Source organism: Micrasema longulum, unplaced genomic scaffold, assembly GCF_059751315.1.
Source record: "Micrasema longulum isolate JH-2025_06_02 unplaced genomic scaffold, ASM5975131v1 h1tg001048l, whole genome shotgun sequence".
Taxonomy (NCBI): Eukaryota; Metazoa; Arthropoda; class Insecta; order Trichoptera; family Brachycentridae; genus Micrasema; species Micrasema longulum.
Window position 1 is genome coordinate 132726 of NW_028278236.1, and position 27117 is coordinate 159842.

Genomic DNA, 27117 nt, shown 5'->3' on the forward strand with positions numbered 1-27117 from the left:
TATTTTCCTTTTCTATTATGTACATTACTTATCACAAGGCACTCAAAAACAACATAATATATTTATTTAAAAATACTGACATAACAAGGTGTTTTTAAATAACGAACTGATAAAGTAAGTTTGAATCATTAAACTGGCAATATCAGGCGAATCCCTATTATGTATTTGACATAGCCGAACAAGGACATACATTGTTTGCAGGAGAAAAAGAAATAAAGGTTATTAATTGAATATTTATTCACGTCATACAATATTTTCATTGGCTTAGCAAGTTCACAGTGAGAAAGTCTAATAAAAACTAGAGACATAAACTTTAGAATAAAGTTTGGGCAGTGACATTTCTCATTATTCTGCCAATATTTATACTTGAGGTAATTTATAAAAAAGCTTCTGATACAAAGGCTGTTATTTTTATTACATATTTTTAATCTTGGGTTTAAAGAAATCAGTATGCAGTAAGGGGTTTAATGCTGTATATTTCAAATTATAAAAGGTACTTTTATATCAAATTATAAAAAGGACTTATATATCAAATTATAAAAAGAACTTTACATCAAATTATAAAAAAATACTTTTGAGTTGAATTTTCAAATTTTGCATGTTCTCATCTTCGATAACTGGTAAAATAAAACTTTCATTTTAAAATAATAAATGGGTATAATAATAAGAGTATTATTATTAAATTATTTCATCCATAAACCAAACACAGGTAGCAAAAACTACATATCTATCTTTAACAAAAAAATTTCATCAAAAGATAAATTATGGATAGAAATAATCGAACATTACAAAATTACACATGCAAGGGCAGTTCTTTTTGTCGGAGTGATTCAGAATCGATGCGGGTCATGTTGAGAGCTTGAGTTTTGAGGAAATCCACCGTTTTGTAAACAGTGGGAGTTTCAAATTTGAGGTGCGAGTTTTTAGGATTCTGAAAAGAAAATGTTTATTTATATTAGGCATATGAAAGTTAAAAATGAGATAAATTACAATGAGATCAATTTTTATGTATTGAAAATATTTATGTATTGTTTAATAATATGTATACAACTATCCTGTGATTGAAAGTACTTAGTTGATTTTCATGTTTAATTAAATTTATCCTAGTCCATTTTATAGTTACTAATGGATAGATTGATCAGTCTTTTTATTTAACCTTTGCTAACATGGAAGTTGTTTTGGTTAAATTTAGGTGTACAAATAAATTTCCGCCGTTTTTTTATAAAAAATTGGGCATTTATCGTTAAAGAACGGAACCTTATGTTTTATTCGAAGTATTGTCCATCGCTTGTCACTACTTTTTTCTATCTTTCTGGCAGCATACGAATGCTTCATCTTTTGAGGCTACCCACGAATCAACCCAATTTTTGGTATCTTCATATGATGTGAAGTGCTGATCAGCCAAGGTCGGGCATTTATAACGGAACCTTATGTTTTATTCAAAGTATCGTCCATCGCTTGTCACTACTTTTTTCTATCTTTCTGGCAGCATACGGATGCTTCATCTTTTGAGGCTACCCACGAATCGACCCAATTTTTGGTATCTTCATATGATGTGAAGTGCTGATCAGCCAGGGTCATGTGCCACCGATCGGAACAAGTAGTAGTCCGAAGGGGCAATGTTTGGTGAATACGGCAGGTGGAGTAAAACTTCCTAATCGAGTGTTTCTAAATAGGTTTTGACCGGCGCTGCAACATGTGGACGAACATTATCAAGCAGGAAAATAACTTTGCTGTGTCTGGAGTAGTAGTGAGCGAGCTTTTCCTGAGTGCTCGGCACAATATCATCAATTGTGTTCGATAGACAGCTCTAGTAATAGTTTCGTTCGGTTTGAGCAACTCATGATACACGACACCAAGCTGATCCCACCAAATACATAGCAGGAGTTTTTTTCAATGAATGTTTGGCTTAGCTGTAGATGTTGAAGCATGACCAGGTAGTCCCCATGATTTCTTCCTTTTTGGATTATTATAGTGGATCCATTTTTCATCACCGGTGACTATAGGGTCCAATAAAGCCTTTCGTTTATGCTTGGTAAGCAGCATTTTACATGTGGAAAATCGGAGTTCAAAGTTCCCGGAAATGACTCTTATCTAGTTCAAAACCCATCATTTTCGCACACAAAAGAATATACTATACTGATATAAATTCACTAATATTTCAAGGTTATGTTGTTGACAGATTGTCGCGTTGGGGAAACAAGATTCTATCTAACAATATGTATTTTTACATTTAACTTTTATTATATTTAAATTTAAATATCGGTTCTATATGCATCAAAACTTTAAAGAAAAACTAAATCAATCCTTAATTATTATTAAGACATTATTAATAAAAAAATATTAGATAAAATCATGTCTTCATTTCAAACTTTCATGTATCAAAAAAAAAATTAATCGACGATAATGACGTTTTACATCTGACAACTCTAACCATAACTTACCGGTGGCGCCAACTTTTGTCTAACGGCAGAAACATATTTGTATACCTAATAAAATACATGTTTGGTAACTCCTGATCTGGAGTCCGCGACACTACCACGGGACTACAAGTTGAGGTACTGTCATGGATACATATTGTGATTATTTTACATTAATGAATTTTCTTATTTTATTATATTAATATATTAATACTACTTATGAGTGTGACATTTCATTCAAACAAAACAAAGGACAAGGACAAAACAAAATTGATGATTGCCTCTCACACCCTAGGCATAATTCCCCACTCCTTTGCAGCGGAAAATTACAATTTTGAGGCGATCAACTCGTTTATGTACCTGGATTCCGCAGTCACCAATGAAAACAATGCACAACAAAGAAATCAGAAGGAGAAAATGGCTGCCAACTGTTGCTACTACGCGGTTCAGAAGCAATGACGGTCCAAACAAATATGAAGAAATACTAAGATAATACTGGAAAAACAAATCTGATCAAACAAATCCTGACATACACCTCCAAAACCTGGGTTATGACAAATAATATTAAGGGAACCATTGCAGCATTTGAAAGAAGAATTCTCAGTCGTCTATGGCTCTGTGAAAGAAAACAACTATTGGCGCATCGTTGCTACAATAGGGAGCTATATGAATTCTATAGAGTGGGTGATGTGATCAATTCCATAAAGGTGGGGCGCTTGAGATAGGCTAGCTATATGCCATCCATTATTTAAAAAAAAAAATATTTACACTTAATTAATTAGAATGGAACAAGACAACCTCATAAAACGCCTAACTCTCTCTGCGCCACAAAGACGATAAAGACCAGGAAGGCCCAAAAAAAACGATGGACGGACTGCATCAGTGCGTATACAATAACGTTGAAAGTGAGGAACTGGAGAGGAAGTGCAGCAGACCGGCATGAGTGGAGGAGACTCCCGGATACAGCCAAGGCCCACCCATGGTTATCGAGCTTAAGATGATGATGATGATTCCCACACAGAATAATAATTCTATTTACTTGACTTATTTGCAGCCAACTTAATTAAAATACTGAACTAAAATATTATACTGTCACTGGGAAAGGTTTAAATCTTCAAATAGAAACTTACCGAGCTCGGAATCTCTAAATCCAGATCCAAGTACTGAAGTTTCTTCTGTCTTGTCCTATAACATTGGTTCTTCCTCAGGTCCTAGATATAAAAAAAATAATTTAGTAGTATACACTATATTGGGGTTGATTAGCGTGTGATCTGACTGATTAAATGACTCGAGTTTGAAAAGATCAACAAGGACTAGGTATGAAGTATTTATTATCAATGTTACACACTAGAACACCATTCATTCATCATAATCATTCCTTTTCGGCACCTAATGGTGCATAGGGCACTGCATTGGTACACCAATCGCAGTATTTGATCATTTTTGTTACATGAAAGTAAGATGAGTCTTCTTCGGGTACCAGTCCACGGACTATGAAATATTCTTATGTAAAAACACCTTTTTAAATAAATGTCAACCACGTCGGAAATCAAACCCAAGACCTCTTGCATGGTAGGCAAACACGCTGACCAATACATAACGAGGCCGATATCATATATTAATAAAAAAGAATCAAGACCGAAAAAGGAGCCGTGTGGGGTCGTGACAAAGATGTAAGAACAATGTCACGAGCTGTCAAACCTCTTGTGTGAAGTTGTGTTTGCACCAGCGTTGCCAACTGAAGAGTGTTTCAGTGCTGGCAACCTGACAGTATTTATTGTGTTGCATTCTGTCCTTCACAACACAAAAGGTTAAATACTGGTACGATTCTTGGTGTGAGCGTAAGTATAAGTTCATGTGACGGAATCTCAACTCTTATAAGCAAGTTTAAAAAAAAAAAAATCCATATAAATCAATGACCCCATTCACATATAATTACCATATCAACATTTTTGTTGCACAGAAGGTGATCATTCTTACGCTATAGGTAATCAGTCCAGAATAACCTTTAAAATCAATATTTCACAGCTAAGCCCTTACGCTTAGTAGTAGAGATGGATAAGACCCTATCAGTTGATTTGCATACCAAAGTGACTGAATCTTTTGAGTAATTCAATTGAACGAATGTATCTTTAGCTCAATTGGCTCATTTGGGTCATCGTATCTCCGCATCTTTTGCATCTTTTACATAATTTGTATCTTCGTATCTTTCATATCATTTGTATCTTTATATCTTTCGTATCTTTTTGTAATTCGTGTCTCTAGTTCGTTTAGTTCTCGTGCGGTGTTTACGAGCTGTGAGGGAGAACACAGATGAAACAAATAATTAAATAAGCTTCGACTAGTTTATCTACACAATTTTCTTTTATCAACTTTATAACAATATTCCATATACATTATAATATTGCACACCTGTAGAAATCAGATAAATGATTTTACTTGCAAAAAGATTGTTAATACTAGGAGGTATTTTTTTATGGAACAAATTGGCAATGTTTATTTACTTTGCACAAGCAAATTTTAAATTTAATGTTTTATTTTAAGTAGGTTTTTATATTTATAAAAGGTGAATTCAACATTTTTCAAGGGAGCAAGGAAAAAAGTGTAAAACTGAGGAAAACGCTGAAGAGAGGAAATGAAAAATGTATGGAAAAATAGGAATTACATAAAAATAAAATTGATTTGCTACACTATAGTGTAAATATACTTTCATAAAAATTGTAAAAACGGTGATAAGTGGAAATTGACAAGATTTTTTTACCTATTTTCAATAATTTCACTAAAAATATTTTTTTTTTCTTCAAACAATATAATGTAATCTGTTTTTTTATTTGATTTAAAAACAGCATGTTAAAATTATTTTATGTGTAAATGAAAAAAAACGAAAATAGAATTTTGAATTTGCATAAAATAACATACAATATTCTTCATCTGCGTGGCAGCGGCATTATTAATACGACATAATTTTGGCTTTTTTGACACATCAAATGAATTCTGAAAAATTTTATACGTAAAACCGGGGTGATGAAAAATGTAAAAAACGTAATTTGGGGGGAATATTTGTATGAGAATGTATGAAAAGAAATGGGTCGTGAACATTTCGGTGTAAAAAGCGGGAAAATGTGAAATTGAGGAAAGTAAAAATAAGGTTTTACTGTATAAAATATACAAATTCAAATGGAAAAAAAATATATAAATAAAACAATAATGGACCACTAACACAAAATGAATAAATGAGCTAATCAGTTATTTTACAATTAATTATTAATAAAATTCTTGCTTTAAATTTTTATATTGAGCAACAAAAGACAATATCTATAAACTCTAGCGAACAAACTGACCTGTACACATTTGATTTTGATTTTGTTTATGTCTCAATGGAAATAATAATTCGAATAGCATATCTTTCACATTTTGTAAGTGTTCAAATGCCATTCCATCACATAAATATTAAATAACACGACACAAAACCGCCCAGTCGACATAGAAACGAGGCGCGATAAGAGATTAATAAAAACAAAGGAGTCGGCATCGACATGCAGGTACCTACTACAGATACAGAACGTGTAATATACATAGATACCTAATCTACCATGGAGATAATAATGCAATCATAGCCAACGAATGAACTAGAGATACAAATGACACGAAGATATGAAAGATGCATTTAGTTTGGCGCTCTTTTTTCGTTTGCGAACTAGGTGAACGAGATGTGAGGAACGTATCTTTAGTTCAATGTTTCCGACCTCGTCAGTATGACCGGGTCGTTCGCGAACTACACACCTTTATTTGGTAGGCGAGCACACCAACCCCCACTCACGCTATGAAACGGACTTATCTCCACTCGATTTTCAGGATTTTTACCTGAGAGTAGCCACCGAGTTGAAAATATTCATTCAGGCTTTTGGTTCTCTTTCACACTCAGAACTGTATTCTTTATCCACCTGGACACAGATAAAAATAGAAAAATATTCATTAGAGAGATTTCAATTAGAATAATACCTGGTGGTTTAGAGACTTTGTGGAAGATGCTCGCGGTCTTCCTGGTTTTTTAGTACGGTCCACTTCTGGTGGGTGTATTGACTGAAATTTTTTAACAAAATGTTATATCCGAAAAACATTTTTTTAGTAAATTCAACAACTGAGGAATGTTTATCATATCAAGAAAGTAATTACATATATCAGAAATTACATTGAATAGAAAATACCTTTTGAAATGGTTTGCCGTTGCTTCTAAACTCTCCGGGTGCAACATTACTGTATATATTATAGCGAATAGATGGCTCTACCCCTTCTGTCAATGCACCCTGTAATGCATAAAAATTATAGATCAAAATTAAAAACAAATGATGCCCAACATAAATAAATAACATAAACAAAATCGATGTTTTGCTGTCCTGCTTTCAGCACTTCAAAACTGAACCGATTGTTATTTTTTTAGGACAGAGTATCAGAATTAATTTTTCATTTTCATAGTGAAATTTTAGAGGTGTGGTCAATGCAATGGACTGTTTTTGCGGAAATTCAAAATTATAAATCAAAAAATATTTTTTATGCTGCTAATTAGTGAAAAATTGTTTTTACTCTACATTTATTGCAGACCTTTATTAATTTTAAATTGTAATAAAAAAATATATACCCTTATTTAATTTAAAAATCAAAAACAAAAAATGCTAAAAATTTTGCCAAAAACTATTTGAATGTCGCTCGAGTTCCTCTGGCTCTCAGCGCCTCATATTATATATTATTTACTATTATTTTCTGACATCCACGTCTTAAATATTTATTCTCATCAAAGTTTTCTTTTTACTTTATTGTATTTTGTGAAAACGTGCATGAATTGGACAGGAGTCTGATGAAAAATAAATAAATTTGTCTAGTATAAGGTGTTCTATAATATCAAAGTGTAGTCAAATATGGAATATTATGTAAACATGAATTGGATTGCTCATTTATTATGATAAATACTTACGTGAGAGGTTTTGTTCTGTCCAGCTCCTGCCTCATTTGGCTCATTTATACGAGGACCGTTGAATTGAGAACTGTAACAAAAAGAAAACATAACTGTAGTAAAAAGGTAATATCACTGATAAATAGCCTAGAATGTAAAAGGAAGTAGGCAAGATATTTCAATTTTAATGTCATGCACAGAAATATAATTCTGTGTGGCAAGGTCATTGAAACTTTCTGTGTTAATTAATAATATGCGAGAGACTAATGATGGATTATAATGGGCAATGTCAACATTAATGCATTTTTGTTAAAAATTTTAAAGCTCACCAAGCTCACATTAAACTTGCTTATTCCTAAAACTACCACTACTCTCAGCCAAAGTTCCTCACTGAAATACTCAAAGTGGGTACTAGCTTAATGTAAAGCGAAGTAGCACAAAGTGACCCTCTACACTCTCATACTTGGCTAACTTCGGCCAACATCGCAAGTCGTGTAGAGGAAGCTTTGAACATTTTCCAGAGAATGGACAGGATTCAAACTCAGCATGATTCTAATTGGACAAAAAATTATCTATAAACTTAATAATTACTGTAAAAAAAAAAAACTATTGAGTTAAATGATTTTGAAGCAAAGTGTGTTTTAGTATTAAATTATTCTGTTTCAAAATAAATTAATAATTACCAAATACCCACAATGTTAAAATTGAAGCCAAAAAATAATTTTAACATTCTCCTGTAAAGTTAATATTTTTACATGTATGTAGTACATAATATTCCCAGATAGGCAACGATACATGTCCAATCTTTCACTAATTAATAAACTTTAAGATTATATTACAAACAAACCCCACAGGTGTAGGGAGAGGATAAAATGCAATATCACTGTCTCTCTTCAAGCATCTGTTGAATTTGGACATGCCATGTCTTTCTCAGTCTTCCTCATTTTCTGCGTACATCGACGTTTGCATTGTAAATTCTTTAATCCAATATCAGGTTGTGGTCCTGTGGCTAGTGTTGTGGACTCACGGATCAAAAGTACGAAGTTCGAACCTCACTCTACCCCAACTTGATTCCCATTTTCTAATAGTGAGTTATTTACAAATTGTTGAAAATGGCCCCAAAATTGAAATATTTAGGTAAATCAAAAGAGCGCAAACATTTCCTTTTTTAAATGTAAAAAAAATAGAATACCCGAATGATTGCAGACCAGAATTTGCTAGAAAGGTTGACAGATATACAATAGATACATTTATAAATACATACAAAGGTTTAAACAGCTGGACATACAGACAAAAATCATTCTAGGTTTATCAATTACAAAGTTAGCTTTAGTTTACAGCAAAACAATGGGCCGTAGGTACTCAGGTCGAGAATTGCAAGCGCAGCGACGAAACCATCCATTACACTTCTGATGTTGAACCAAAAATTTGCAACGCTTTCGTTCTATGCAATAGAGCAAAATGTCATTTCTGCAGCTGTGGTCCATTATTAAGCTGAGGTTTAAACTACCATTATTCATGTTGAGACAATGAACTTGAAATAAATGTATTTACATGATTAAAATACATTTTATAAATTCATTATGGATTTGATCCACTTAAATAGTAATAGCTGACACGCATCATTATTCATTAATATATCATTGTTTATAACATGTACTATATGTGTCATGACAAATTTGTGAAAAAATGATGAATTCACAACTTTTGCATGAAGTACATAACATACTTCAAGAATTGCACAGAAATACAAAATGACAATAACGCAACAAAAAAAAACACAATAATACACAGTAGACAATAATATAAAAATTCATTAATTAGTACCTACGAAGACTACAAATAGTTTTTCATAACTTTAATATAAAATGTATATCTATTGACTCAGCCTTACTGTAAAACAAATCAATGAATACTTATATTCCTGGGATAATTACACATTGTGTATTGCTAAGCATTAAAAAAAAAAAATTAGTTAAGTATTTCATGGATAGAAGGATAAGCTAACTAACAAGCAATATAAACAAACTGCATGGTCGGTATAGAATTATATAAATTAGACGTACTTAGTTAATAAAAAATTCTCAAATTATAAATACTTTGCTATGCATGTAATTCTAAATATTTTTTTTAAAAGGGGCAAGACAAGCATATTTTAATATGTGAAAGCACTCTTACACATACTGGAAAACCGTTAATCAAGGGTCTTTCTATCTGTTCCGCTCTACAACAATGCTATTCGGTCATTAACGAGTTATTTGAAAAAAAAATATTAAGTAAACAACAACTTTAATTGGATTTATCTCTACTGATTTTATTCCCCAAAGAGTATGGAAGGCTTAAAGTGTCATTTTCCTTCATTACCGTTTTACAAATGATGTAATATTGATTTGAATTTACATAAATAAAGATCTGGATTTTTTTTGGTGTATGTTTTTGTCTTTCTTTAGTTGTATTTTATTTCAATTGTACCTCTATATATCATAAATAAATGTATTTCCGTTGTTAAATAGACTTAATATGTCTGTAAATAAATAAAATCCAGATGGTTAATTAGAAGATATCAAAAAAAAAATCTACCTTAGTAGACCCCTCTAGGTGAGGGGGATCACAACCACATATGCCTTTACTACTGTATAAATTATGGATTCTCTTAATTTCTCTAAATTATCCTAACAATGCCCCTCCCTATGAATGTACAAACCCTACTAAATTCTCCCAAATTTCTAATCTTTAAACTATTAGAATTCCTTAAAAGATCACATTATTCTTATGTGATGTACATCTATCCTTAGATGACAGATAAAAACAGATTTAAATAGCTTCTTTTTAAATTAATAGAATATACTTTTATTATAATCCTCATTTTTAGTGACAAAAAAATGTGTTTAAATATTGGCCTTCATTTTTTTACTTTTTGATATCTCTCGTATTCTTCTAGTAGACTCTATTTCAATTTGAAATAAAATGTATACCCACACATAGGCCATGCCTTTGTGGGGTTTTTTTTGAGTTCATGTAATTGTTTTTTTTTGTATTTGTAACTTACGTATTCCTATTGTAAAATGCAAAAAAATAAATGACATTGACAAAACAGCAATATGGTGATATGCCACTCAGGCAAGAATTTATACTATTAATGGAAGGAGCATTTTCTTATTTTATATGTTAGTCATGAATGAGAGAAAATATTGATAAATAAAAAAATAAGATTAAAAACGCAGTAGATGCAATATGTATACAGAGTATTAATAATTATAAACTGTGTGAGCACGCTACCCGAAATAAATGGCAATTGCAATAAAATATTCACATATATTAATGGAGTAAGTCTGTCAGTTTAATTTTTGATTTTGTCTTTTACACAGGTTGACAGATCATAAAAAACAGGATACATAATAAGAAAAAAAAAATCTTCATAGGCATGGCCTATGCGTGGGTACTGATAAAAACAAAAGAAAAGAAAATGTGCACATTTGTAGAGATTTCAGTTTATGTATTAAATTAGAACTATCAAACAAATTTCTATGTAGTTTAATCTTAAGTTTTGTTTGTTGATTATAGTAATATCTGTCATATAACAAGAGTCTAAAATTAAAAAGTTAATTTTCAAATAAATTTGAATACTTATTTTAAAAATATTTGAGTTGCCCATAAGTAATGGAACCATTCTTACTGCGAGTGCTTCAGTTGAAAAAAACATTATCATTATGTGCGACATACAATATTACACTGTTGGCTGTCATTCACCTACGCAGTAATTATAGCTGAGAAAGATTCAACTTACGTTTACACAATCAATTAGTTACAAAGGTAAAAATAATTAATACTCTTATTTTTATCATTTTTTTTTAATGTGATATACTGATATTGCATCATAGAAATTGAATATAAAACATGCATTGATATAATAAATAACATTGATTTAAAAGATACAAAATAAGTTGAATAAACATGTAGGCATTGCTCGAAAGGAGGTCGCATTGATATGCATAATATATATTATTGTCTATACTAATTTGAAATTGTATTGTTAGTGATAAATTTTCAGAAAATAAGATTTAAAATTCAATTGTTCATGGATGAGAAAAATTATTATGTTCGCAAACTTAATTATCCTTTCCATCTTTCACATAGACGATAATTTAATACACATTTAAGTAAAACATAATAAGAAAAATTGGTTAAGATCGCATAAGCTGAATTATTAAAAAAAGATATATACTTTTGGGGAAAGTCCAGTGTAAGGTGAGAAGGCTTTGGAGGTCTTGGTCGCATTGGCGGTTCTGAAATGAGTAAAATTTTTTTTTCAGTGTTTATGAAATAAGGAAGTAAACAATATGGAAAATAAATATTTTTTTATCTAGTTATGTACATTGTGTCTCTGATAAACTAAGGCCAATTGACAATTTTATATAAATAATCCTAAAGCATGTATACCTAGTTTAAGAAAACATATTCTTTGCAATAGTAACAATTAGAAGTTATTTTTTAGAAATAAATGCATAAATAATTATTAAATATAAAAAGGTGAGGACCAATTCATAAATAATAATACAGATGTAAATAGTGGACTGTTATATAAGTATACTAAATTAAAGTAGCTACAATAATTTATGTATTTTATTTTATCACAATAAAGTATTTATCAGGAATAAATATATAACTATATACATTGACCTCGTGGCGTATTAGTTAAGACGCTTACTTCACACACGGTGTTTTGGATTTAATTTCCGGTAAGAACACAATAACTAAAATGTGATTTTTCTTAAGCCTGGATTTTTTGTGCTAGATTTCACCACTGTAATTGGGCCTCTAGGCTTGTGGTGCAAAAAATAAATTGAAAAAAACAAAAAAATCTTTCCCAAACTACAGCATGTAAAAAAAAAGGGGATGTTGAAAAGAATAATACCTGGAGGTGACATCATGTTTAGGAGAGCAAATTTCGTTTCACAATCTCTCATTTGGCCAGCATTTGAGGTATCTAAAAAAAAACAGTTATTTAAAAAAAGTGTCATTACCATGTACAAATATACAGTATGATTAATCTTTCGCGTGCGGTAAGCCTGTACTACGCATCGGCACTGACTTGAAGAAGTTTAACAAATATATTTTTGCCCAATCAGGTAAGATAAATTTTGGTCTCATAAGAATTTGGCTAGGTACTAACACATTCCCAAATTAGGCCCATGGGGATGGAGTCATGTCTCCAATTTATTTATTTTTACAATAAATCTGATTCACACAATTTAAAAACACTATGTTTTCATGGAATATTTTCATGAAATCTAAACTTAGTACTTATTGGTAAAAGCAATTGCTTAAAACAAAATTACTAGCCACTGTGGAAATATTGGTGGCTAGCTCTATTATTTATTAGCTTCATTATTTTTATATTTTATGAATAACGGTTACAGCCAATTCTTGAGAAAAAAACTCTCACGAGCTTCGGCTAATAGTTGCCAGTCCAGTACATAAAAGGTTATTCAAGAATTTTCAAAGATTACACATTAAAAAAGCACCGTGTAATTTAATAAATTCATATATCAGTATGGATATCACAAAATAGTATTGGCAAGTCTTAATATTTGTGTGCGTGGAAAAAAATTTGTGAAATGTTTTTGGTTTAATGTTTGAGTTTCAAATAGTATATTATATAGAATAAGTAAAGGAGATACTTCTGAGAACATGACAATAGTATTTGTTTTAGAATTACCATTTGATTGCAATTAATGAGTCTATATTGAACAAGTCAATAGCATTAAAATGTAAATAAATTGAATTGACTGTACTAACCAGATGAAAAATAACATGACTTGACCTTGTAATATGTTTATGTAATCCTAACGGGTTTTAAAACAATTAAAACTAACTTACCCGAGTTTTGTTTATCTTCAAATACTAAATCATTTTCACAGTTGGCAAGATTTGGCGATTTCGAAATTCCCAGACGACCCTCTTCTGTTAAACTGTTCAGTCGAGAGGATGCTCTGACACTCCCTCCGCTAGTTATGCCGGTCCTGAAACTGTCCTTGCTGAAGCGAGGGTTGAAAAACACAAGAGATTTGCTTTTCCTTTCCTGAAAAGATTAAGTACTGTTATTATAATATAAAGCAATAACTTGAACTCACAAATTTGAAATAACCGGTGATGAGTTTCAGCTTTCATGACATCATCAAGACTGGTTCACCATAGATGATACAATGCAATGTCATCTCTTGAATTGACAGAGAACATTAGCCGGCAGGAAGTAACAGATATTGGGCGTAAGAGATTGATTTTGGGATTCAGGAAGAGTTTTGAATATAGAAGTCTGGGAATTTACAAGGCTTCTGAGCTAATATTTGCTGGTTTTTCAACATAGGCAGAATGGAAAATGTTACAGAGTGTAAAGTGGCCACATAAACGTGCTATTGACAGGTAGTAAGCCCTATAAATGCCTAGATTTCAAAAATGCTCTCAATCTTCGTTAAAATATCTGTCAACTTGGCGGTTTAAAGATCTAAGCCACAAAATGACCACTAGTTAACAAAAAAAACATATTTTCATAGTAGTACCGTTCACACTCATTCAGCTAAGTTAATAAAACCAATAGGAATTTTTTTATAATAAAACATGGTGCACATTTTTTTTTCGTTCAGTGCCACATATTCCTGAATTCCTTTTTTTTGTCTGAATACCAGTAAATTTATTAAGACTTCCATTTTCTCTTTCATCTTTAAATGTATGTTGTTATTGTACCTGTGTTTTATAACCGTGTGTAAAAGGTAAAAGCCCTAAAGGCATAAAAAAGTCATTATCATTACCGGATAAAGTTGTGTAAAAGTTTGTTAGAAAAGAGACATTAGGTTTTTCTCACATGGATCTTTTCACCACCAAGACGACAATATTTTATTTTAATTTGTACACACATGTCAATTATATATTTTTTCAATTGATTAAAGTATTGTTGATGGTTGAGAGTGCATAGGTATAATATTATTTAATAACTTACTTCAACCACATGACTCGACATTCCAGTAATACATTCTGATATAGGAATGTAAGGGCCAGATGGGTTTGGTGATGATTTTCCATTTAATGATGCTTCGCCTTTTGTAAAATCTAGGAAGAAAAAAAACATAAATCTAGCGGCAAATAAATTTAATATTTGTTAACACAGAATACAATAAAAATCAAAATTTAATTTCACATGGTAATAAATCAGTCGCAACAGTGATAACCATGCAGATGCATCGCAGAATACACAGAAGTTTAAATTACACGACAATCTACTTTTAGTAATATTTAATACAGGGGTATTTGGCGTTACGTTCAGGGAAACTCAATTACGTTTGTAATATGTAAATACATAAAATCAATGTTGAATATACGCTTATCAGGAGCGTGCAATGAAGTATTGATTAGGGAAGCAGACATTTGATACTATAGTCCTTAAAATATAGCTTGATTAGAATGACATTTGTCAGAAAAGGTGACGACATAACTTTGTAGTGACGTCTAAGAAGTTATTTATATTGATACACAAAAAATCATTAGTATCTGGCGTGTTAATTTATTTTTTTAATACAATGCTTGAGATATAAATCAATATAAATGTATAAATTCAGCTTTAAAACTAAAATAATCCTAATTTTTAACGACGTTCTTACAAGGTTACATAATTTTGCAAAAACAATAGAGATGGACAAATTGATCAATGTAAATTAATCGAATAAAAAAATAATTAGTTCGATGTTGTTGATGAAAAAAGGATAAATGTCTTATTTTTTGGTGATTAATTGTGTTAAACACACTATAACAGGCTTTTTCTGGCGTTTTTATATCAATTTTCGGAAACAGTTTCATGATTGCACGAAAAAACGGATAAAATTGATTTGATCAGTGATCAGTAATTTCCTATCACTAATGACATTACTTTGACAGCTGTCATTCTAATTAAGCTATATTTTAAGGACTATAGGTAGGTAAAATACATAGGTAAAATTTGTACCTACTAGTAAAATAGCAATTCAAATTAAGTGCTTTGAAATAAACTATAAAGCAATTTTATGCCATAATATCAGCATAAAAGAGTTGTATACCTAGTCCTGCCATAAATACTGTTACAAACTGTTTTTATTATAATAGAAAAGCAATTATTTTAACAAAAGTTTTTTTTACTACTGGACACACATGCATATTCCACTAATTGAAAAAAAATATTTTATTCAAAATGTCCTCATCTTGCCTTCACACAGGCCTTTAAACGTGACGGCCAATCGTCAATGGCAGCACGCACAATATCCATAGGTAAATTGGCCACTGCTTTTTTCAAAGACTGTTTCAAGCTCTTCAAATTTGGATGTCGTCTGCTACAGACCATGGTCTCCAACACTGACCACAATTTGTAGTCCAGCGGATTTAAACCTGGGCTTCCAGAAGGCCAATCTTCAGCTCTAATAAACTCCGGTAGGTGATTTTCCAGCCATTTTGCCATATGAGCTGGAGCAGAATCTTGCTGGAAGATAGAATGTCTCGAATTAAACATTGTGTCATTGAGAGGCTTAACAACCTTCTCTAGAATGTCATCTTGGTACGATTTTGCACTTGTCTTCACACCCTGCGCACAAAAATGAAGCTCAGAAACCTCTTCATAGGAGACACCCCACCAAATCATCACTGCTGCTGGATGATGACCCTTTTGAACTTTAGGAATGACTTGAGCGGCTTCTTGAGAGCTATGAGCATACACTTGATCATTTTGCTTGTTAATTTTTTCTTCGATGTTAAATATTTTTTCATAAGAAAACAGAATTTTGTGATGCAAATTATTCGCGTATCGTGAAATAAGTTTATTTGCTCTGGTCTTCCTAATGTCCCTTAAAAGTGGAGTAAGCAAATGACCAGTGCTTCTTTGGTAAGCCCCCATCTTTAGGTCAGATTTGATGATGCGAGACATACTTCTAGTCGATATATTCATCTCCACGGACAAGATTTTTTGTTTACGGAGCGGATTTCCATGAATTCTGCTTCTGACAGCCTTAACAGCTTACGGAGTTTGTACAGTTTGAGGACGTCCAGATCTTTGTCGGTCTTCAGCACTTTGAATATTCTTGAACCAATTAATAGTTCGATACACAAACTGGCGACTTATACCTAAAAGTTTTAGGGTGTTAAAAATGTCTCCCTGCTTCTTCCCAACTTTGTGTAATGCGATTACAGCGATTCGGTTTTCTTTAACACCCCACTCCATGTTTACTCGTTGACGTTCAACGACTGACTAATTATAGCAATAGCATAAGGGTTGGTACTTTACCTGAAAATGCAAAATGCAGTTTCAATAGTATACGTAGGGACCGGGATGTTAGGTATGAAAAAAGGTTACGAGTCTCTAAATGCTATTGTTTACATTTTATGAATTTTTGAACTCGTGTAACAGTATTTATGGCAGGACTAGGTATAATAGCTCAATATTATAATGCCATTGTGTCAACCGATTTAAGTGCAAAACTTGTTATAAAACCGTCACAATACATAGAAAATAAACATGGATGTGATTGTTAGAATTGGTTCCACAGATATTAAAGATCTCTATTTGCTGAACTTACGCAGCACTTACGCAGTTTAAAAATCTAGAATCAGACAAAACGCAGTGTATTTTATACCAGTTCGCAAATAGCTAGGCAGTCGAAAGGTTGTGTGTGGGGTTGTCGCAATTTTTTGGAAGTTAATAATGAATGAACATCGAACACGTCTCAGGTGGCTTCGATCAAAACAACAAACCAATAATAAAATATTTCTTGTAGTTATTTAAAGGATTAGTCAACTTATAAATGATTTTACTAAATAAAACGAAAATAGGTACTGATTGTTTAGAGGTCAAATTTTCAAGGAAGCATTGGTTCCATCCAATACACGGACGGACTGCGCATGACGCTTATGATTTTTTAAAGTATGTGAAATGCTAGAAGAGAATATAGATGAAATGTTTCTTAGGTTCATATTAATATATTGGTTGTTTTACCAAACACAACATACAGTGGAAGAGTAACATTGTAAAATAAGGAATGTTTTTTTCAGTTCAGTTCAATGCCACTCAGTGGTGTTTATTTATCGAAGAATGAGACAAAAACATGTTTAGATATTGATTCCAGTAACCATATATTTGATTTATTTATTAAGTATTCCTCACTGGAAAATAATACATGCCATTTTACAAGTTTGTTTTTACAAAGAAGAATCTGTTTTTAAGTTATATAAATATACCTATAAATGCACAAATAATTGTTGGCACAGTACATTGCGCTGTTAGCGAAAGACAAATTATTATTGCAACTTATACTAACTGGGTGATCATAATTTCTTGCATTTTAAAAATATTTTTATTTCTCGCTTATGATTGGAATATTTGAGTGTAAAAGGCTTAATAGTGAATTTTGAATGAAAATCACATTAAGATTTTTTTAATAAAAAAATTATCATAACTATTTTATAAATTAGTTATGTAAAACTACAAGGGCTATGAAGGATAAACACCAAAAACAGATTTTAGTGTAAATCTAAATAACAATTTCGACTTTATTCAGCGAAACTAAGGGGTGTTGGATTGACCTGGGAGAAAGAGAGAGTTCGGGCTGGTGATAGTCTCCTGGAGGCAACTAGTGATGTCCACATGCTCCACTTAGGAGCAGAAGTGGAAAAGAAAAGAAGAGATACATATTTATCAGGGGTGAATAGTCAAAATAAGTGATTATGCACAGCTTACCATTATATTTTACTTTCAATAATGTTTTATAGTAAATATGTTTATGCAGAAATAAATAAAATATTTTTTATTTATTATAAATCACCACCACCCACAAAAAATCTTCCTACAAAAAAAATATCTATGAAGTGAGCCTAACGCCCAGCCCGTTGTTAGTGAACGATGAAACTAGCCGATTACCTCAGCTTATTTCTCCATACAAAAAGTACACTATATTTTACATCTTTAACCCAAGTAAGCTTTTTTAGTACTAAAACAAGCTTGCAGATTACAAATATTATTTAAAGATTCTCTCTTTGGATACTAGTATTTTGAACATTATTTCCGAAGGACTATTTTACTTTGATAGGATACCGCTGACATATTATGTATCACATAGGACATGTGGTGTTCGAAGTGGTTGTTTTTGGCATTATTCATTTTAAAAGGAATCGGCCAGTGCTCAGTAACGACAGTTACTTCTTAATGTCATTGTGGTAATTATTAATAAACTTTTGTGCAAGTATTGTATTAAAATAGTGTAGAATAAAGCTATGTATATCGTGTGGTTAATAATAATTGTTGTTTGAGTTGATTTTCACAGAACCACAGAAAAAAATAGTCATTTATAATTACATTAGTTGCATATTATGTACTTACATGTAGGTACAAATGAACGAACATTTTTTATAGATTACCTATAAAATAAATCTGGCTCGCCACTGGTATTTATGTACTATCATACTAAGTAATAAACCGAGTCCAGAATTATATCCATTTACATTATAATTCCCTAGAGATTTTCACAAAAATGGCGTTATTTAAAATATCCATAATAATAATAATCCATTACAATATAATACTAAAATACGCAAAATACTTGTATCTGTTCCAAGTATACTGTCCTCCAGATAAGAATACCTACACTCACATAGCGTAAAAGATGTGTTGACGCAGACATTTTTATTGGGTGACGACTTTAGTTCAATGAGAAATAAATTTACAAAAGATTCACCTATTTACTATTGGCTAAAATATGTACTCTCTTATGGCGCTTTTCAATGCAGTTATGTTACCAATGCTAATGATTTACCAAGGTAGAGAATGAAAGATTCTGGAAATAGCAAATAGTAATAATCATTAGAAAATACTAATTTAGCATTTCTAACTTCTCTTCAATTATATGCGTTTTAGACTAATCTTTTAATCGTTTTTGAAAATGTATTCTAGAATTACTTTGCATAAAAACCGTTCAATTATTGGTAAAATGACACTTCTTGAAACTTGCAAAGTAGTTTATATTTATTTGATTTGTCAACTTACATTTGTCATTCTCAAATGATGTCATTCCACAGACATGGCATATAACTTCTACCCACTTTTCCATCTCTGTAACGCTATCTGCCGCCAGGTGGTACACACGACTCAAGGTCTTTATAGAGAAGACTGATCCCCTGAATGATGATCCTTCGCTGCTTCTCCTTTGCATTTGCAGTCCAGAATCAACCTAAAATATGTATGAATTTATATAAGTTTTTATTAACAGTATGGAAATAAATTTTATCACCATCATCACGATTCCCTTTCCGCACCTAATGGTGCATAGGGCACTGCATTGGTACAAATTGCAGTGTATCTTGATAATTTTGTTACATGAAGGTAAGATGATCAGTCTTATGCTTCAGGTACCAGTCCAGGGACTATGAAATATTCTAGTGTAAAAACACCTTTTATGAAAATAAATATTTCATGTCAACCATGTCACTACACCACGAGGCCGACATAAATTAATTCAATACGACTATTCATTTTTAAATTATTAAAAAGAGTAGAAGTTAGAATGAATTCTATGTTCTGTTAGGCTTTCTTATTATTTCCCAAATAAGTATTTATTAACGTATTTGTTAACTTGTTTTTGGAAGTAAAAAAATAATATTGTAGATTGGGCGATCATGATATAATGTATCAAGGATAAATAAAATTTAATTAATTGATATTTTGACAGAAATGTTTTGGAGAAAAGAGCATGGAAGACTAGGCATTTACAAAACTTATGATTTATTATTGGCTAGTTTAAATAAAGACTTTGTACATCACAATTAATCTACACAGATCGCAGGAATGTCAAGAGCTTAACCTAAACCCCACAATCAGAATACACATTGTGTAAAGTGATTATTTCTTCTCCAAAAGGTTCTCCATCTCTCTTGAAATATCTATCAATTTTAATAGCTCCCTAGATAGTTAAACCCAGTACTTGGGTAACAAACTCAAAAAACTTGTTGATAAAACTTACTTGGTCGCAAGAATTCAAGTCAATGGTTCCTTTCAATTTTCGGTTGCTTTTGTCAGTGTAGTAATCTAAATAGTAATGTCCAGGAGATTTGGTCTTTAGAGTAAACCAGCGTCGACTCCATTTCTGAAATATATAACAAAAGAGAAATATTAGAACACAATAAAAATTATTACTTAATATGAACATTTATTAAATTACCTCTTAAGTATGCTTAATTGTACGTATTGTAGAATAAAATAACCGAAAATTTGTAAAAAAAATATTGCTGAAAGTTTATTTTTATTTTAGCAACAAAAGCCGCTTAAACTTATTTTAAAATAAAAATTTACAAACATAACTTTGCATTAGTGAAAATGTACAATATTTTTATTTGCATTTAACATTCCTGTAAATTACATACCTATAAAGTACATTTGAGAAGTACAAGAATCATCGTGAAATTGAAAAAATATCTTAAGTCGCTATTCCAATAACCCCGATTTGCAATGCAATCCTCACAAGGCCGCTGAATTTTAAGAAATATTAAAAATACTGGTATTTTTGTAATCGATGACATTATACGAATACATAAAACCGAAAGGGCACTGCCTTTAAAGAATCATGAAAGCAAATACAGGTTGTGGTCCTGTGGTAGTGTTGCAGACTCACAGATCAAAGATCCGAGATTGAAACCACGCTCTACCACAACTTGTTTCCCGTTTTGTAACACTGTTATTTACGTTTAAATGAAAATGGCGCCAAAATTACAATATTTGGGTAAATCATCATTGTTGGGTTTAATTGGAATAAAAATGAAACACTAAAACAAAGTTTTTATTTTTATAATAACTTATCATGAAGTGTTACAAAGTGAATGCCGATTCAATCACTTATACTTATGAATAGTTTTGCTCTATTCACAACCTATGTAATAAGCGATTTAATAAAAGCATTTACAGAACTTGTAATGGGTATTAATTATAAAATAATTTCTGACAATATTTTGAAGAGACTCGCTTGAAATAAGGTGCTAGTATAAATTCAGTTTTTAGATGGATCACAGGTAAATAAACGAACATTTTGACTGACCGAGAATTGGGGATTGAAAACAGTCATTCTTCTATTGAGCAATTGCAACTCCTAAAGGTGAAATACGTACTTAAATAGTTGAATATTTAGTGAACGAATGAAGGAAATTCAAATATTCCTTTTGTGTGACTCCTGTTACTCTTTGTCATTGTTGCAATGACTGCTTTGTTAAAAGTAACAGAGTAAGATGAATATTTGAATCAGGTATGTATCGGGCTAACAGAAGAATATTATAATTTAAGAAAGGTCATATCGCCAATATATAATATTACTCGTAAGTGCTTGAAAAGACCAAACATGGACATTTTTGTAAAAAACGTGTACTGGATAAGATTTTACTCTATCCTCTAAATCAGCAGTTCCCAATATTTTTTTTCATAGGGAGCCCTAACTGATCTTTTTTTTTGGTGGAACCTCATCAAGATTTCAAGACAATAAAAAGGTAAATTGACAAAAATGTTATTATTAAGACCCATGACACCTTATCGTTTGCATGTTGTAATGTTCGATTTAAGAAAGACCAGAAATATGCATTTTTCAAAGGTGAAGCTATTTATCGATAAAACACTGGCGTTGATTGCCTGTTTTCTATATGACAATACGCCATTACCCTCAGAACCCTTGTGATCCTTCCGTGGAACCCTGGGGTTCCGTAGAACCTTTAAGACCCTTTTACGAACTGCTGCTCTAAATTACCTTGTTCATGTTTTTCCCGAGAACAGCATAAATAACAAGACAAGACATTATCATCAAATGATCAGTCTCTATCTTAGTTATCTAAAAATGACAGTGTTTCTGGGGGTTTTTACGCCAGCACAATGGAAAATGTTTCCAGAGCATTTTTTTAATAAAATTGTCTAAAATAATAATAAATACTTTTTAGAATGTATTTTCAAGTGAATTCATCGAATATATAAATAAAGTGCCTTGTAAGCACACTAAATGTAAAAAAAATACAGGGAGTATTCTCGATACTCTTGTCGGATCTTTATTTTGTGAATGCAAAATTACATACATCACTCTCGTTACTGGGAGATTCCTTTGTTTTGTTTGTCAGAAAGAAAGTTGAAACGAAAGAAAGAAAATTACACTACACAAAATATCCATTCATCGAAATCATTAGTATGAATGGCTAACCTATGAAGAATCAGACGATGGTAACTAAAACATGAAAAGTACGGCACAATCGTCAAACTAACTAATAAACGTTAAGTCGATTGTGGTGTTTCAAAGTGTAGTCGGAGATGTTTGTACAAGTTTTAGATCGTATTCTTGTTGCATATATGGAACCTGCCAGGGTGCTCCACTTCCACCATCCGAATTTGACTTTTGGTGTCTTCTTTCTAATTCCTTTTGCTGCAATCAACGTAGCCTTATAACATTCCGCATTTGTAAGTCGTGGTGCATACATTTTGCTCAGAATTCCAGTTTTTACAGCCCTCTTTCCCTTCTGAGAATGCGGCATTTTCAATATATCTTAATATTTTCTACTTTCCAATGTTAATTATATATCTCTTGTGCTATTAACGTCTAACTTTCGTTCTCAGCTCTCTGTAGACACCTCGATCACTAAAATTGACCAACTCGTTCCGGAGATATAACTAAACTGAGCGCACGCTGTGCCCACACGTAGCTCTGTGACGGCACCTCGCAACACCCCCTCCACACATGACAAACCAACAGTCGATGAAACGGGTTATCCAGTCATAGTTTTAGATATTCTGTAATCCATATAGTTTTCGCACACGAGGCCCTCGAAATTACACAAATGTTGGTCACAGCGAAACCGTTATGAAATAAAACTTTTTTGTTCGAATACCTAATTTCCATTTGAATTTTTTTTTAATTTGTAGGTATTTTGCATTTCGTAAACTAAATTGTAATATCTCGACGTTTCTGATCTATTCAATATTTAGAAACGATTTTTATTTTTAACCAAGATGAATAAGTAGGTGATAAAAAAAATCAACAAACCACCTAGGGGTAGGCAGAAAGAATATAATTCCACACTACTCTGTCTTCACATACAGACTTCGCTTCCTTTATATTCATACATCTTCTCATGAGCGCACACCAAATATGTATATTTTTGACAAGTCTATTAAGCATTTGTTAAATGTTGTCATGCCATGTCTATCTTGGTTTTACTCATTTTCTTCATTAATCAACATCCCATCGTAAATATTTTTAGTCGTTCTATCACTGTTCCATTTGCTTTACATGTCCATAGCACCACGGCACCAGTTTTTTAAATTATGTAAATAAAGCTTGTCTTAACTATGCGTACTGCATGGATTTTGACATTTATTTGACCACATATTCGCATAAGAGATTGCATTTTGACAGCTTTCAGTAATAAGTGAGTCATCTTCTTCCCCCTTCCACACCTAGTGGTGCATAGGGCACTGCATTGATAAACCAAAAGCAGCGTATTTTGATCATCTGTTGCATGAAGGTAAGATGATCAGTACACTTCGGGTCTAATGAAATTTTGCAGTTCAAACAATCTTAAAAATCGATATTTCATATTCACCCTGCCAGGGATTGAACCCAGGACTTCAAGAATGGTAGGCGAATGTGCCAACCACTTCACAACGATGCTGACTTATCTCCACTCGATTTCTTCATTCAGGATTTATGTCTAAGAGCAGACATCAAGTCAAAATCACTCGTCCAGGGTTCTAGTTCCATTTCACACACATAACTGTATTCTTCATCTGCCTGGACACAATAAGTAAATAATGTCATAATACTATCATCTTAGAATGTTATGTTCAGATAACTTATCAGTAAGTATTTATAATTTCATCGATTAGCCATGAAGCTGTATGTTTCAAAGTAGGTTCATTTGATTTATCTTTGAAATTAAAATATTAGTACACACTCTTTACTGTAATTGTAATAAATACACATCTCTGTTAAATAAAATACCCTTCAATGTTTACCATGGAAACAATCAGTAAAATGAAAGTTCGGTTATTAACATAGAACTAAAATATTAAAGCTACAATATAACCTTATGATACTATGAAAACTTGTGGTTTGGTCATCACATAGAAATGCTATTTACATCTTATACTAAGAATAGCAATCAATTTTACAATAAACCATCGTAGCAACTGTGCAGAGAGTATAAACAAGTTTATATTATGGCTTGACATAAAACATTGGCAAAACTACCGTGTCTCTTTTCATAGAGTAGGTCCGGGAAGTCAGTCAGAAGCGATTAAGATAAATGTTGCGCCTCATGAATAGAAATCATTGAAATGACAAACAATGTGTGTAAAATACCTACAGTATCAATGATCACTTACGGAATCAAAACTCCACATCCACAGTGAGAATATAATTTTAGACAAGTCCTTTAGTCCGGAATCTATAAACTTTAATAAACAATATGATAAATTATTCTAAATAATGTCCAGCTAGGCATGAAGTGAGAATACATATATATATATATATATATATATATATATATATATATATAAAAAAGCAAGAACACTCGATATTTTTTCACTGACCCATTATCTACCTGGGCAGAAAAAAGGGTACAGGTGTGCATTCTTAAAAAATGTCATTACCACTTCGTTTTGACATTTTTGGGATGAATTTCGTAAAAATATATGTATTCAATTTGGGAATGCAAAAAAGTTACTATTATTCCCTACACTGGATAAATTACAAAGGCTATTAACAGCCCTACGGGAAATTGGATACAAAAAATGTTTTCTTGCGCGCGGTAAAAATTTTAGTTGTCACTGGTTCATAAATGAACTAACCAATGGTATGGAAGCTGTGAAGGATATCCGGCTGGCTTATCGTAAATGAACCGATCGGAAGAACTAATAGAGAACAACTTCTAACGTCACACGTGGAGTTATTTCAGACATACAAAACTTTAAAAATCATAACGCTGATATTGCGATACATGAAAAGATTTTTTTTTTTAAATTGGCTTAGTTTAAAAGTCTATTAACAAAAAAAAATTTTTTTAAAAAGGCACTGAACTTCCTCATTGAAAGACATACGGCATTAAAACGTAAGTTTATTTATCAAATGCGGATAAATGATTTTCAGCAGCAAAACACTAACTGAGTAAAACTAGCAACTGAGTGGTTAGTATAATGTAATAATAAATGATTTTCAGCAGCAAAACACTAACTGAGTAAAACTAGCAACTGAATGGTTAGTATAATGAAGCCAACAAACTTGACTGACAAGTTTATATTTAAATTATGTATCGCCCCGTGAGGATATGCTTTTTTTCTTAGTAACACAATAGTTAAGCAGTCACGGTAAAGCTATAAATATATAGCTACAAATATACAAGCAAATAATGTAAAAATAACGGCTTGACTTTCAAATGAGGGATGATTCAATGTTTGTTCAAAATACATAACAAAACAACTATAATATGGTGTGAACCCTGAGAAGTTATTTTTATAAATACTTAAGTACTTGCGCAAAATCTATATCAATTTTTAGAGACATGTGCGGAAGATGGATACTTGTATGCGGTCAATTCTTAAAAGACATCTGCCGCAAACGAGCACACATCGTATTTACAAACTATCATAGTTAGGTGCTAAATAAGAAGAAACGTGGCAAGACCCCATGGCGTATTTTAGTTTAAGGTGTGTTACTCCGTAGCAATTTATAGCTACATTTTATTAATTAGGATATTTAGAAACTGTTAAAGGTTTAATGATAGGAAAAATTTTTTTTTTGATAAAAACATTTCAACAATTATGCTAAATTCATAAACTATACATGACCAGACTGATCTGACTGATATAAACCTATGTAGATACAAGGACCTCGATAAATGTCACTGGTAAATGATTCATCATAACACTGAGGGAAATATTTTTTACCCAAACGTTCAATGTATCTGCAAATACTTATAACGCGAACATTGTTATCGTTATTGGGCGCAGTAAAAGAATTTGACAATCGAACTTCACATGGGCTTCTCGAAAATAGAATTTCACGGGGCGAAAAGGGAGTTTAATAGGTGTGTAAATAAAAATATGATCATTGCATTTGTCGTTTTCTGTCCAAATGGTAGAATTCTAAGGCAACAGAAAAATTGCGCAAAAGAAGACATTAAAATATATTTGATGAGAGTCATGAGACTGATATCATTTTGACATTACTGGTGCGACAAAGATGACGCAAAATCAAATTGAATCGTAAACAAGTTTAACAGATGTGTGTCTAAATAGAAGCGGACATTTCAAATTTAATGCAATAAAATGAGTTAGTCAAATGGCGGACAACACAATATCACACCATTATTTATATTTGCGTAATTGTGAAAGGATGACTTACAGCTCTCCATATTCGATTCGGAGGAGGTGATTTGGTCAGCCAGCCTTCATAAACAATGCTGTCTGGATGTACAGACATTGTTAGAGACGCGATTAGGAATCACTCGCAACGCAAATGTTTTTAAAATGACACTTTTTAATATGAAAAACTATAGTAACACATTAATTAATATTATACAACATCAAAAGGGGAGAAATCACAGCAACAGACGGCTCTGAACGAAATGTTTAGATATACGATACGCCTGGATGCGCGACGAGGAACTGGAGACGGCAGCACAGATCACAGACCGAAGTTCTACGGTCATAGACTGAGTGTCATT

General features: G+C 31.9%; 1 protein-coding gene across 1 annotated transcript; it reads right to left on the bottom strand.

The window, feature by feature from the left end:
* Positions 1-430: 430 nt before the first annotated feature.
* dos (daughter of sevenless) lies at positions 431-27117 on the bottom strand. Its single transcript, XM_088232996.1, has 12 exons — positions 26796-27117; positions 20397-20519; positions 19424-19607; positions 14369-14478; positions 13252-13453; positions 12287-12358; positions 11597-11657; positions 7393-7462; positions 6629-6727; positions 6423-6503; positions 3551-3631; positions 431-931 (listed from the first exon to the last, which is right to left on the bottom strand). The coding sequence occupies exons 1-12, from the start codon at positions 26871-26873 to the stop codon at positions 794-796; spliced, it is 1299 nt and encodes a 432-aa protein (XP_088089122.1). The 5' UTR covers positions 26874-27117; the 3' UTR covers positions 431-793.

What these genes read in the sequence shown, in the direction of transcription:
- dos (XM_088232996.1), bottom strand. Translation starts at nt 26,873, where the DNA reads ATGTCTGTACATCCAGACAGCATTGTTTATGAAGGCTGGCTGACCAAA. An exon ending in CGAATCGAATATGGAGAGCT is followed by an intron (nt 20,520 to 26,795) that starts GTAAGTCATCCT and finishes TATATATTTCAG; the next exon opens with AAATGGAGTCGACGCTGGTT. An exon ending in ATCATTTGAGAATGACAAAT is followed by an intron (nt 14,479 to 19,423) that starts GTAAGTTGACAA and finishes TTTTCTTCCTAG; the next exon opens with ATTTTACAAAAGGCGAAGCA.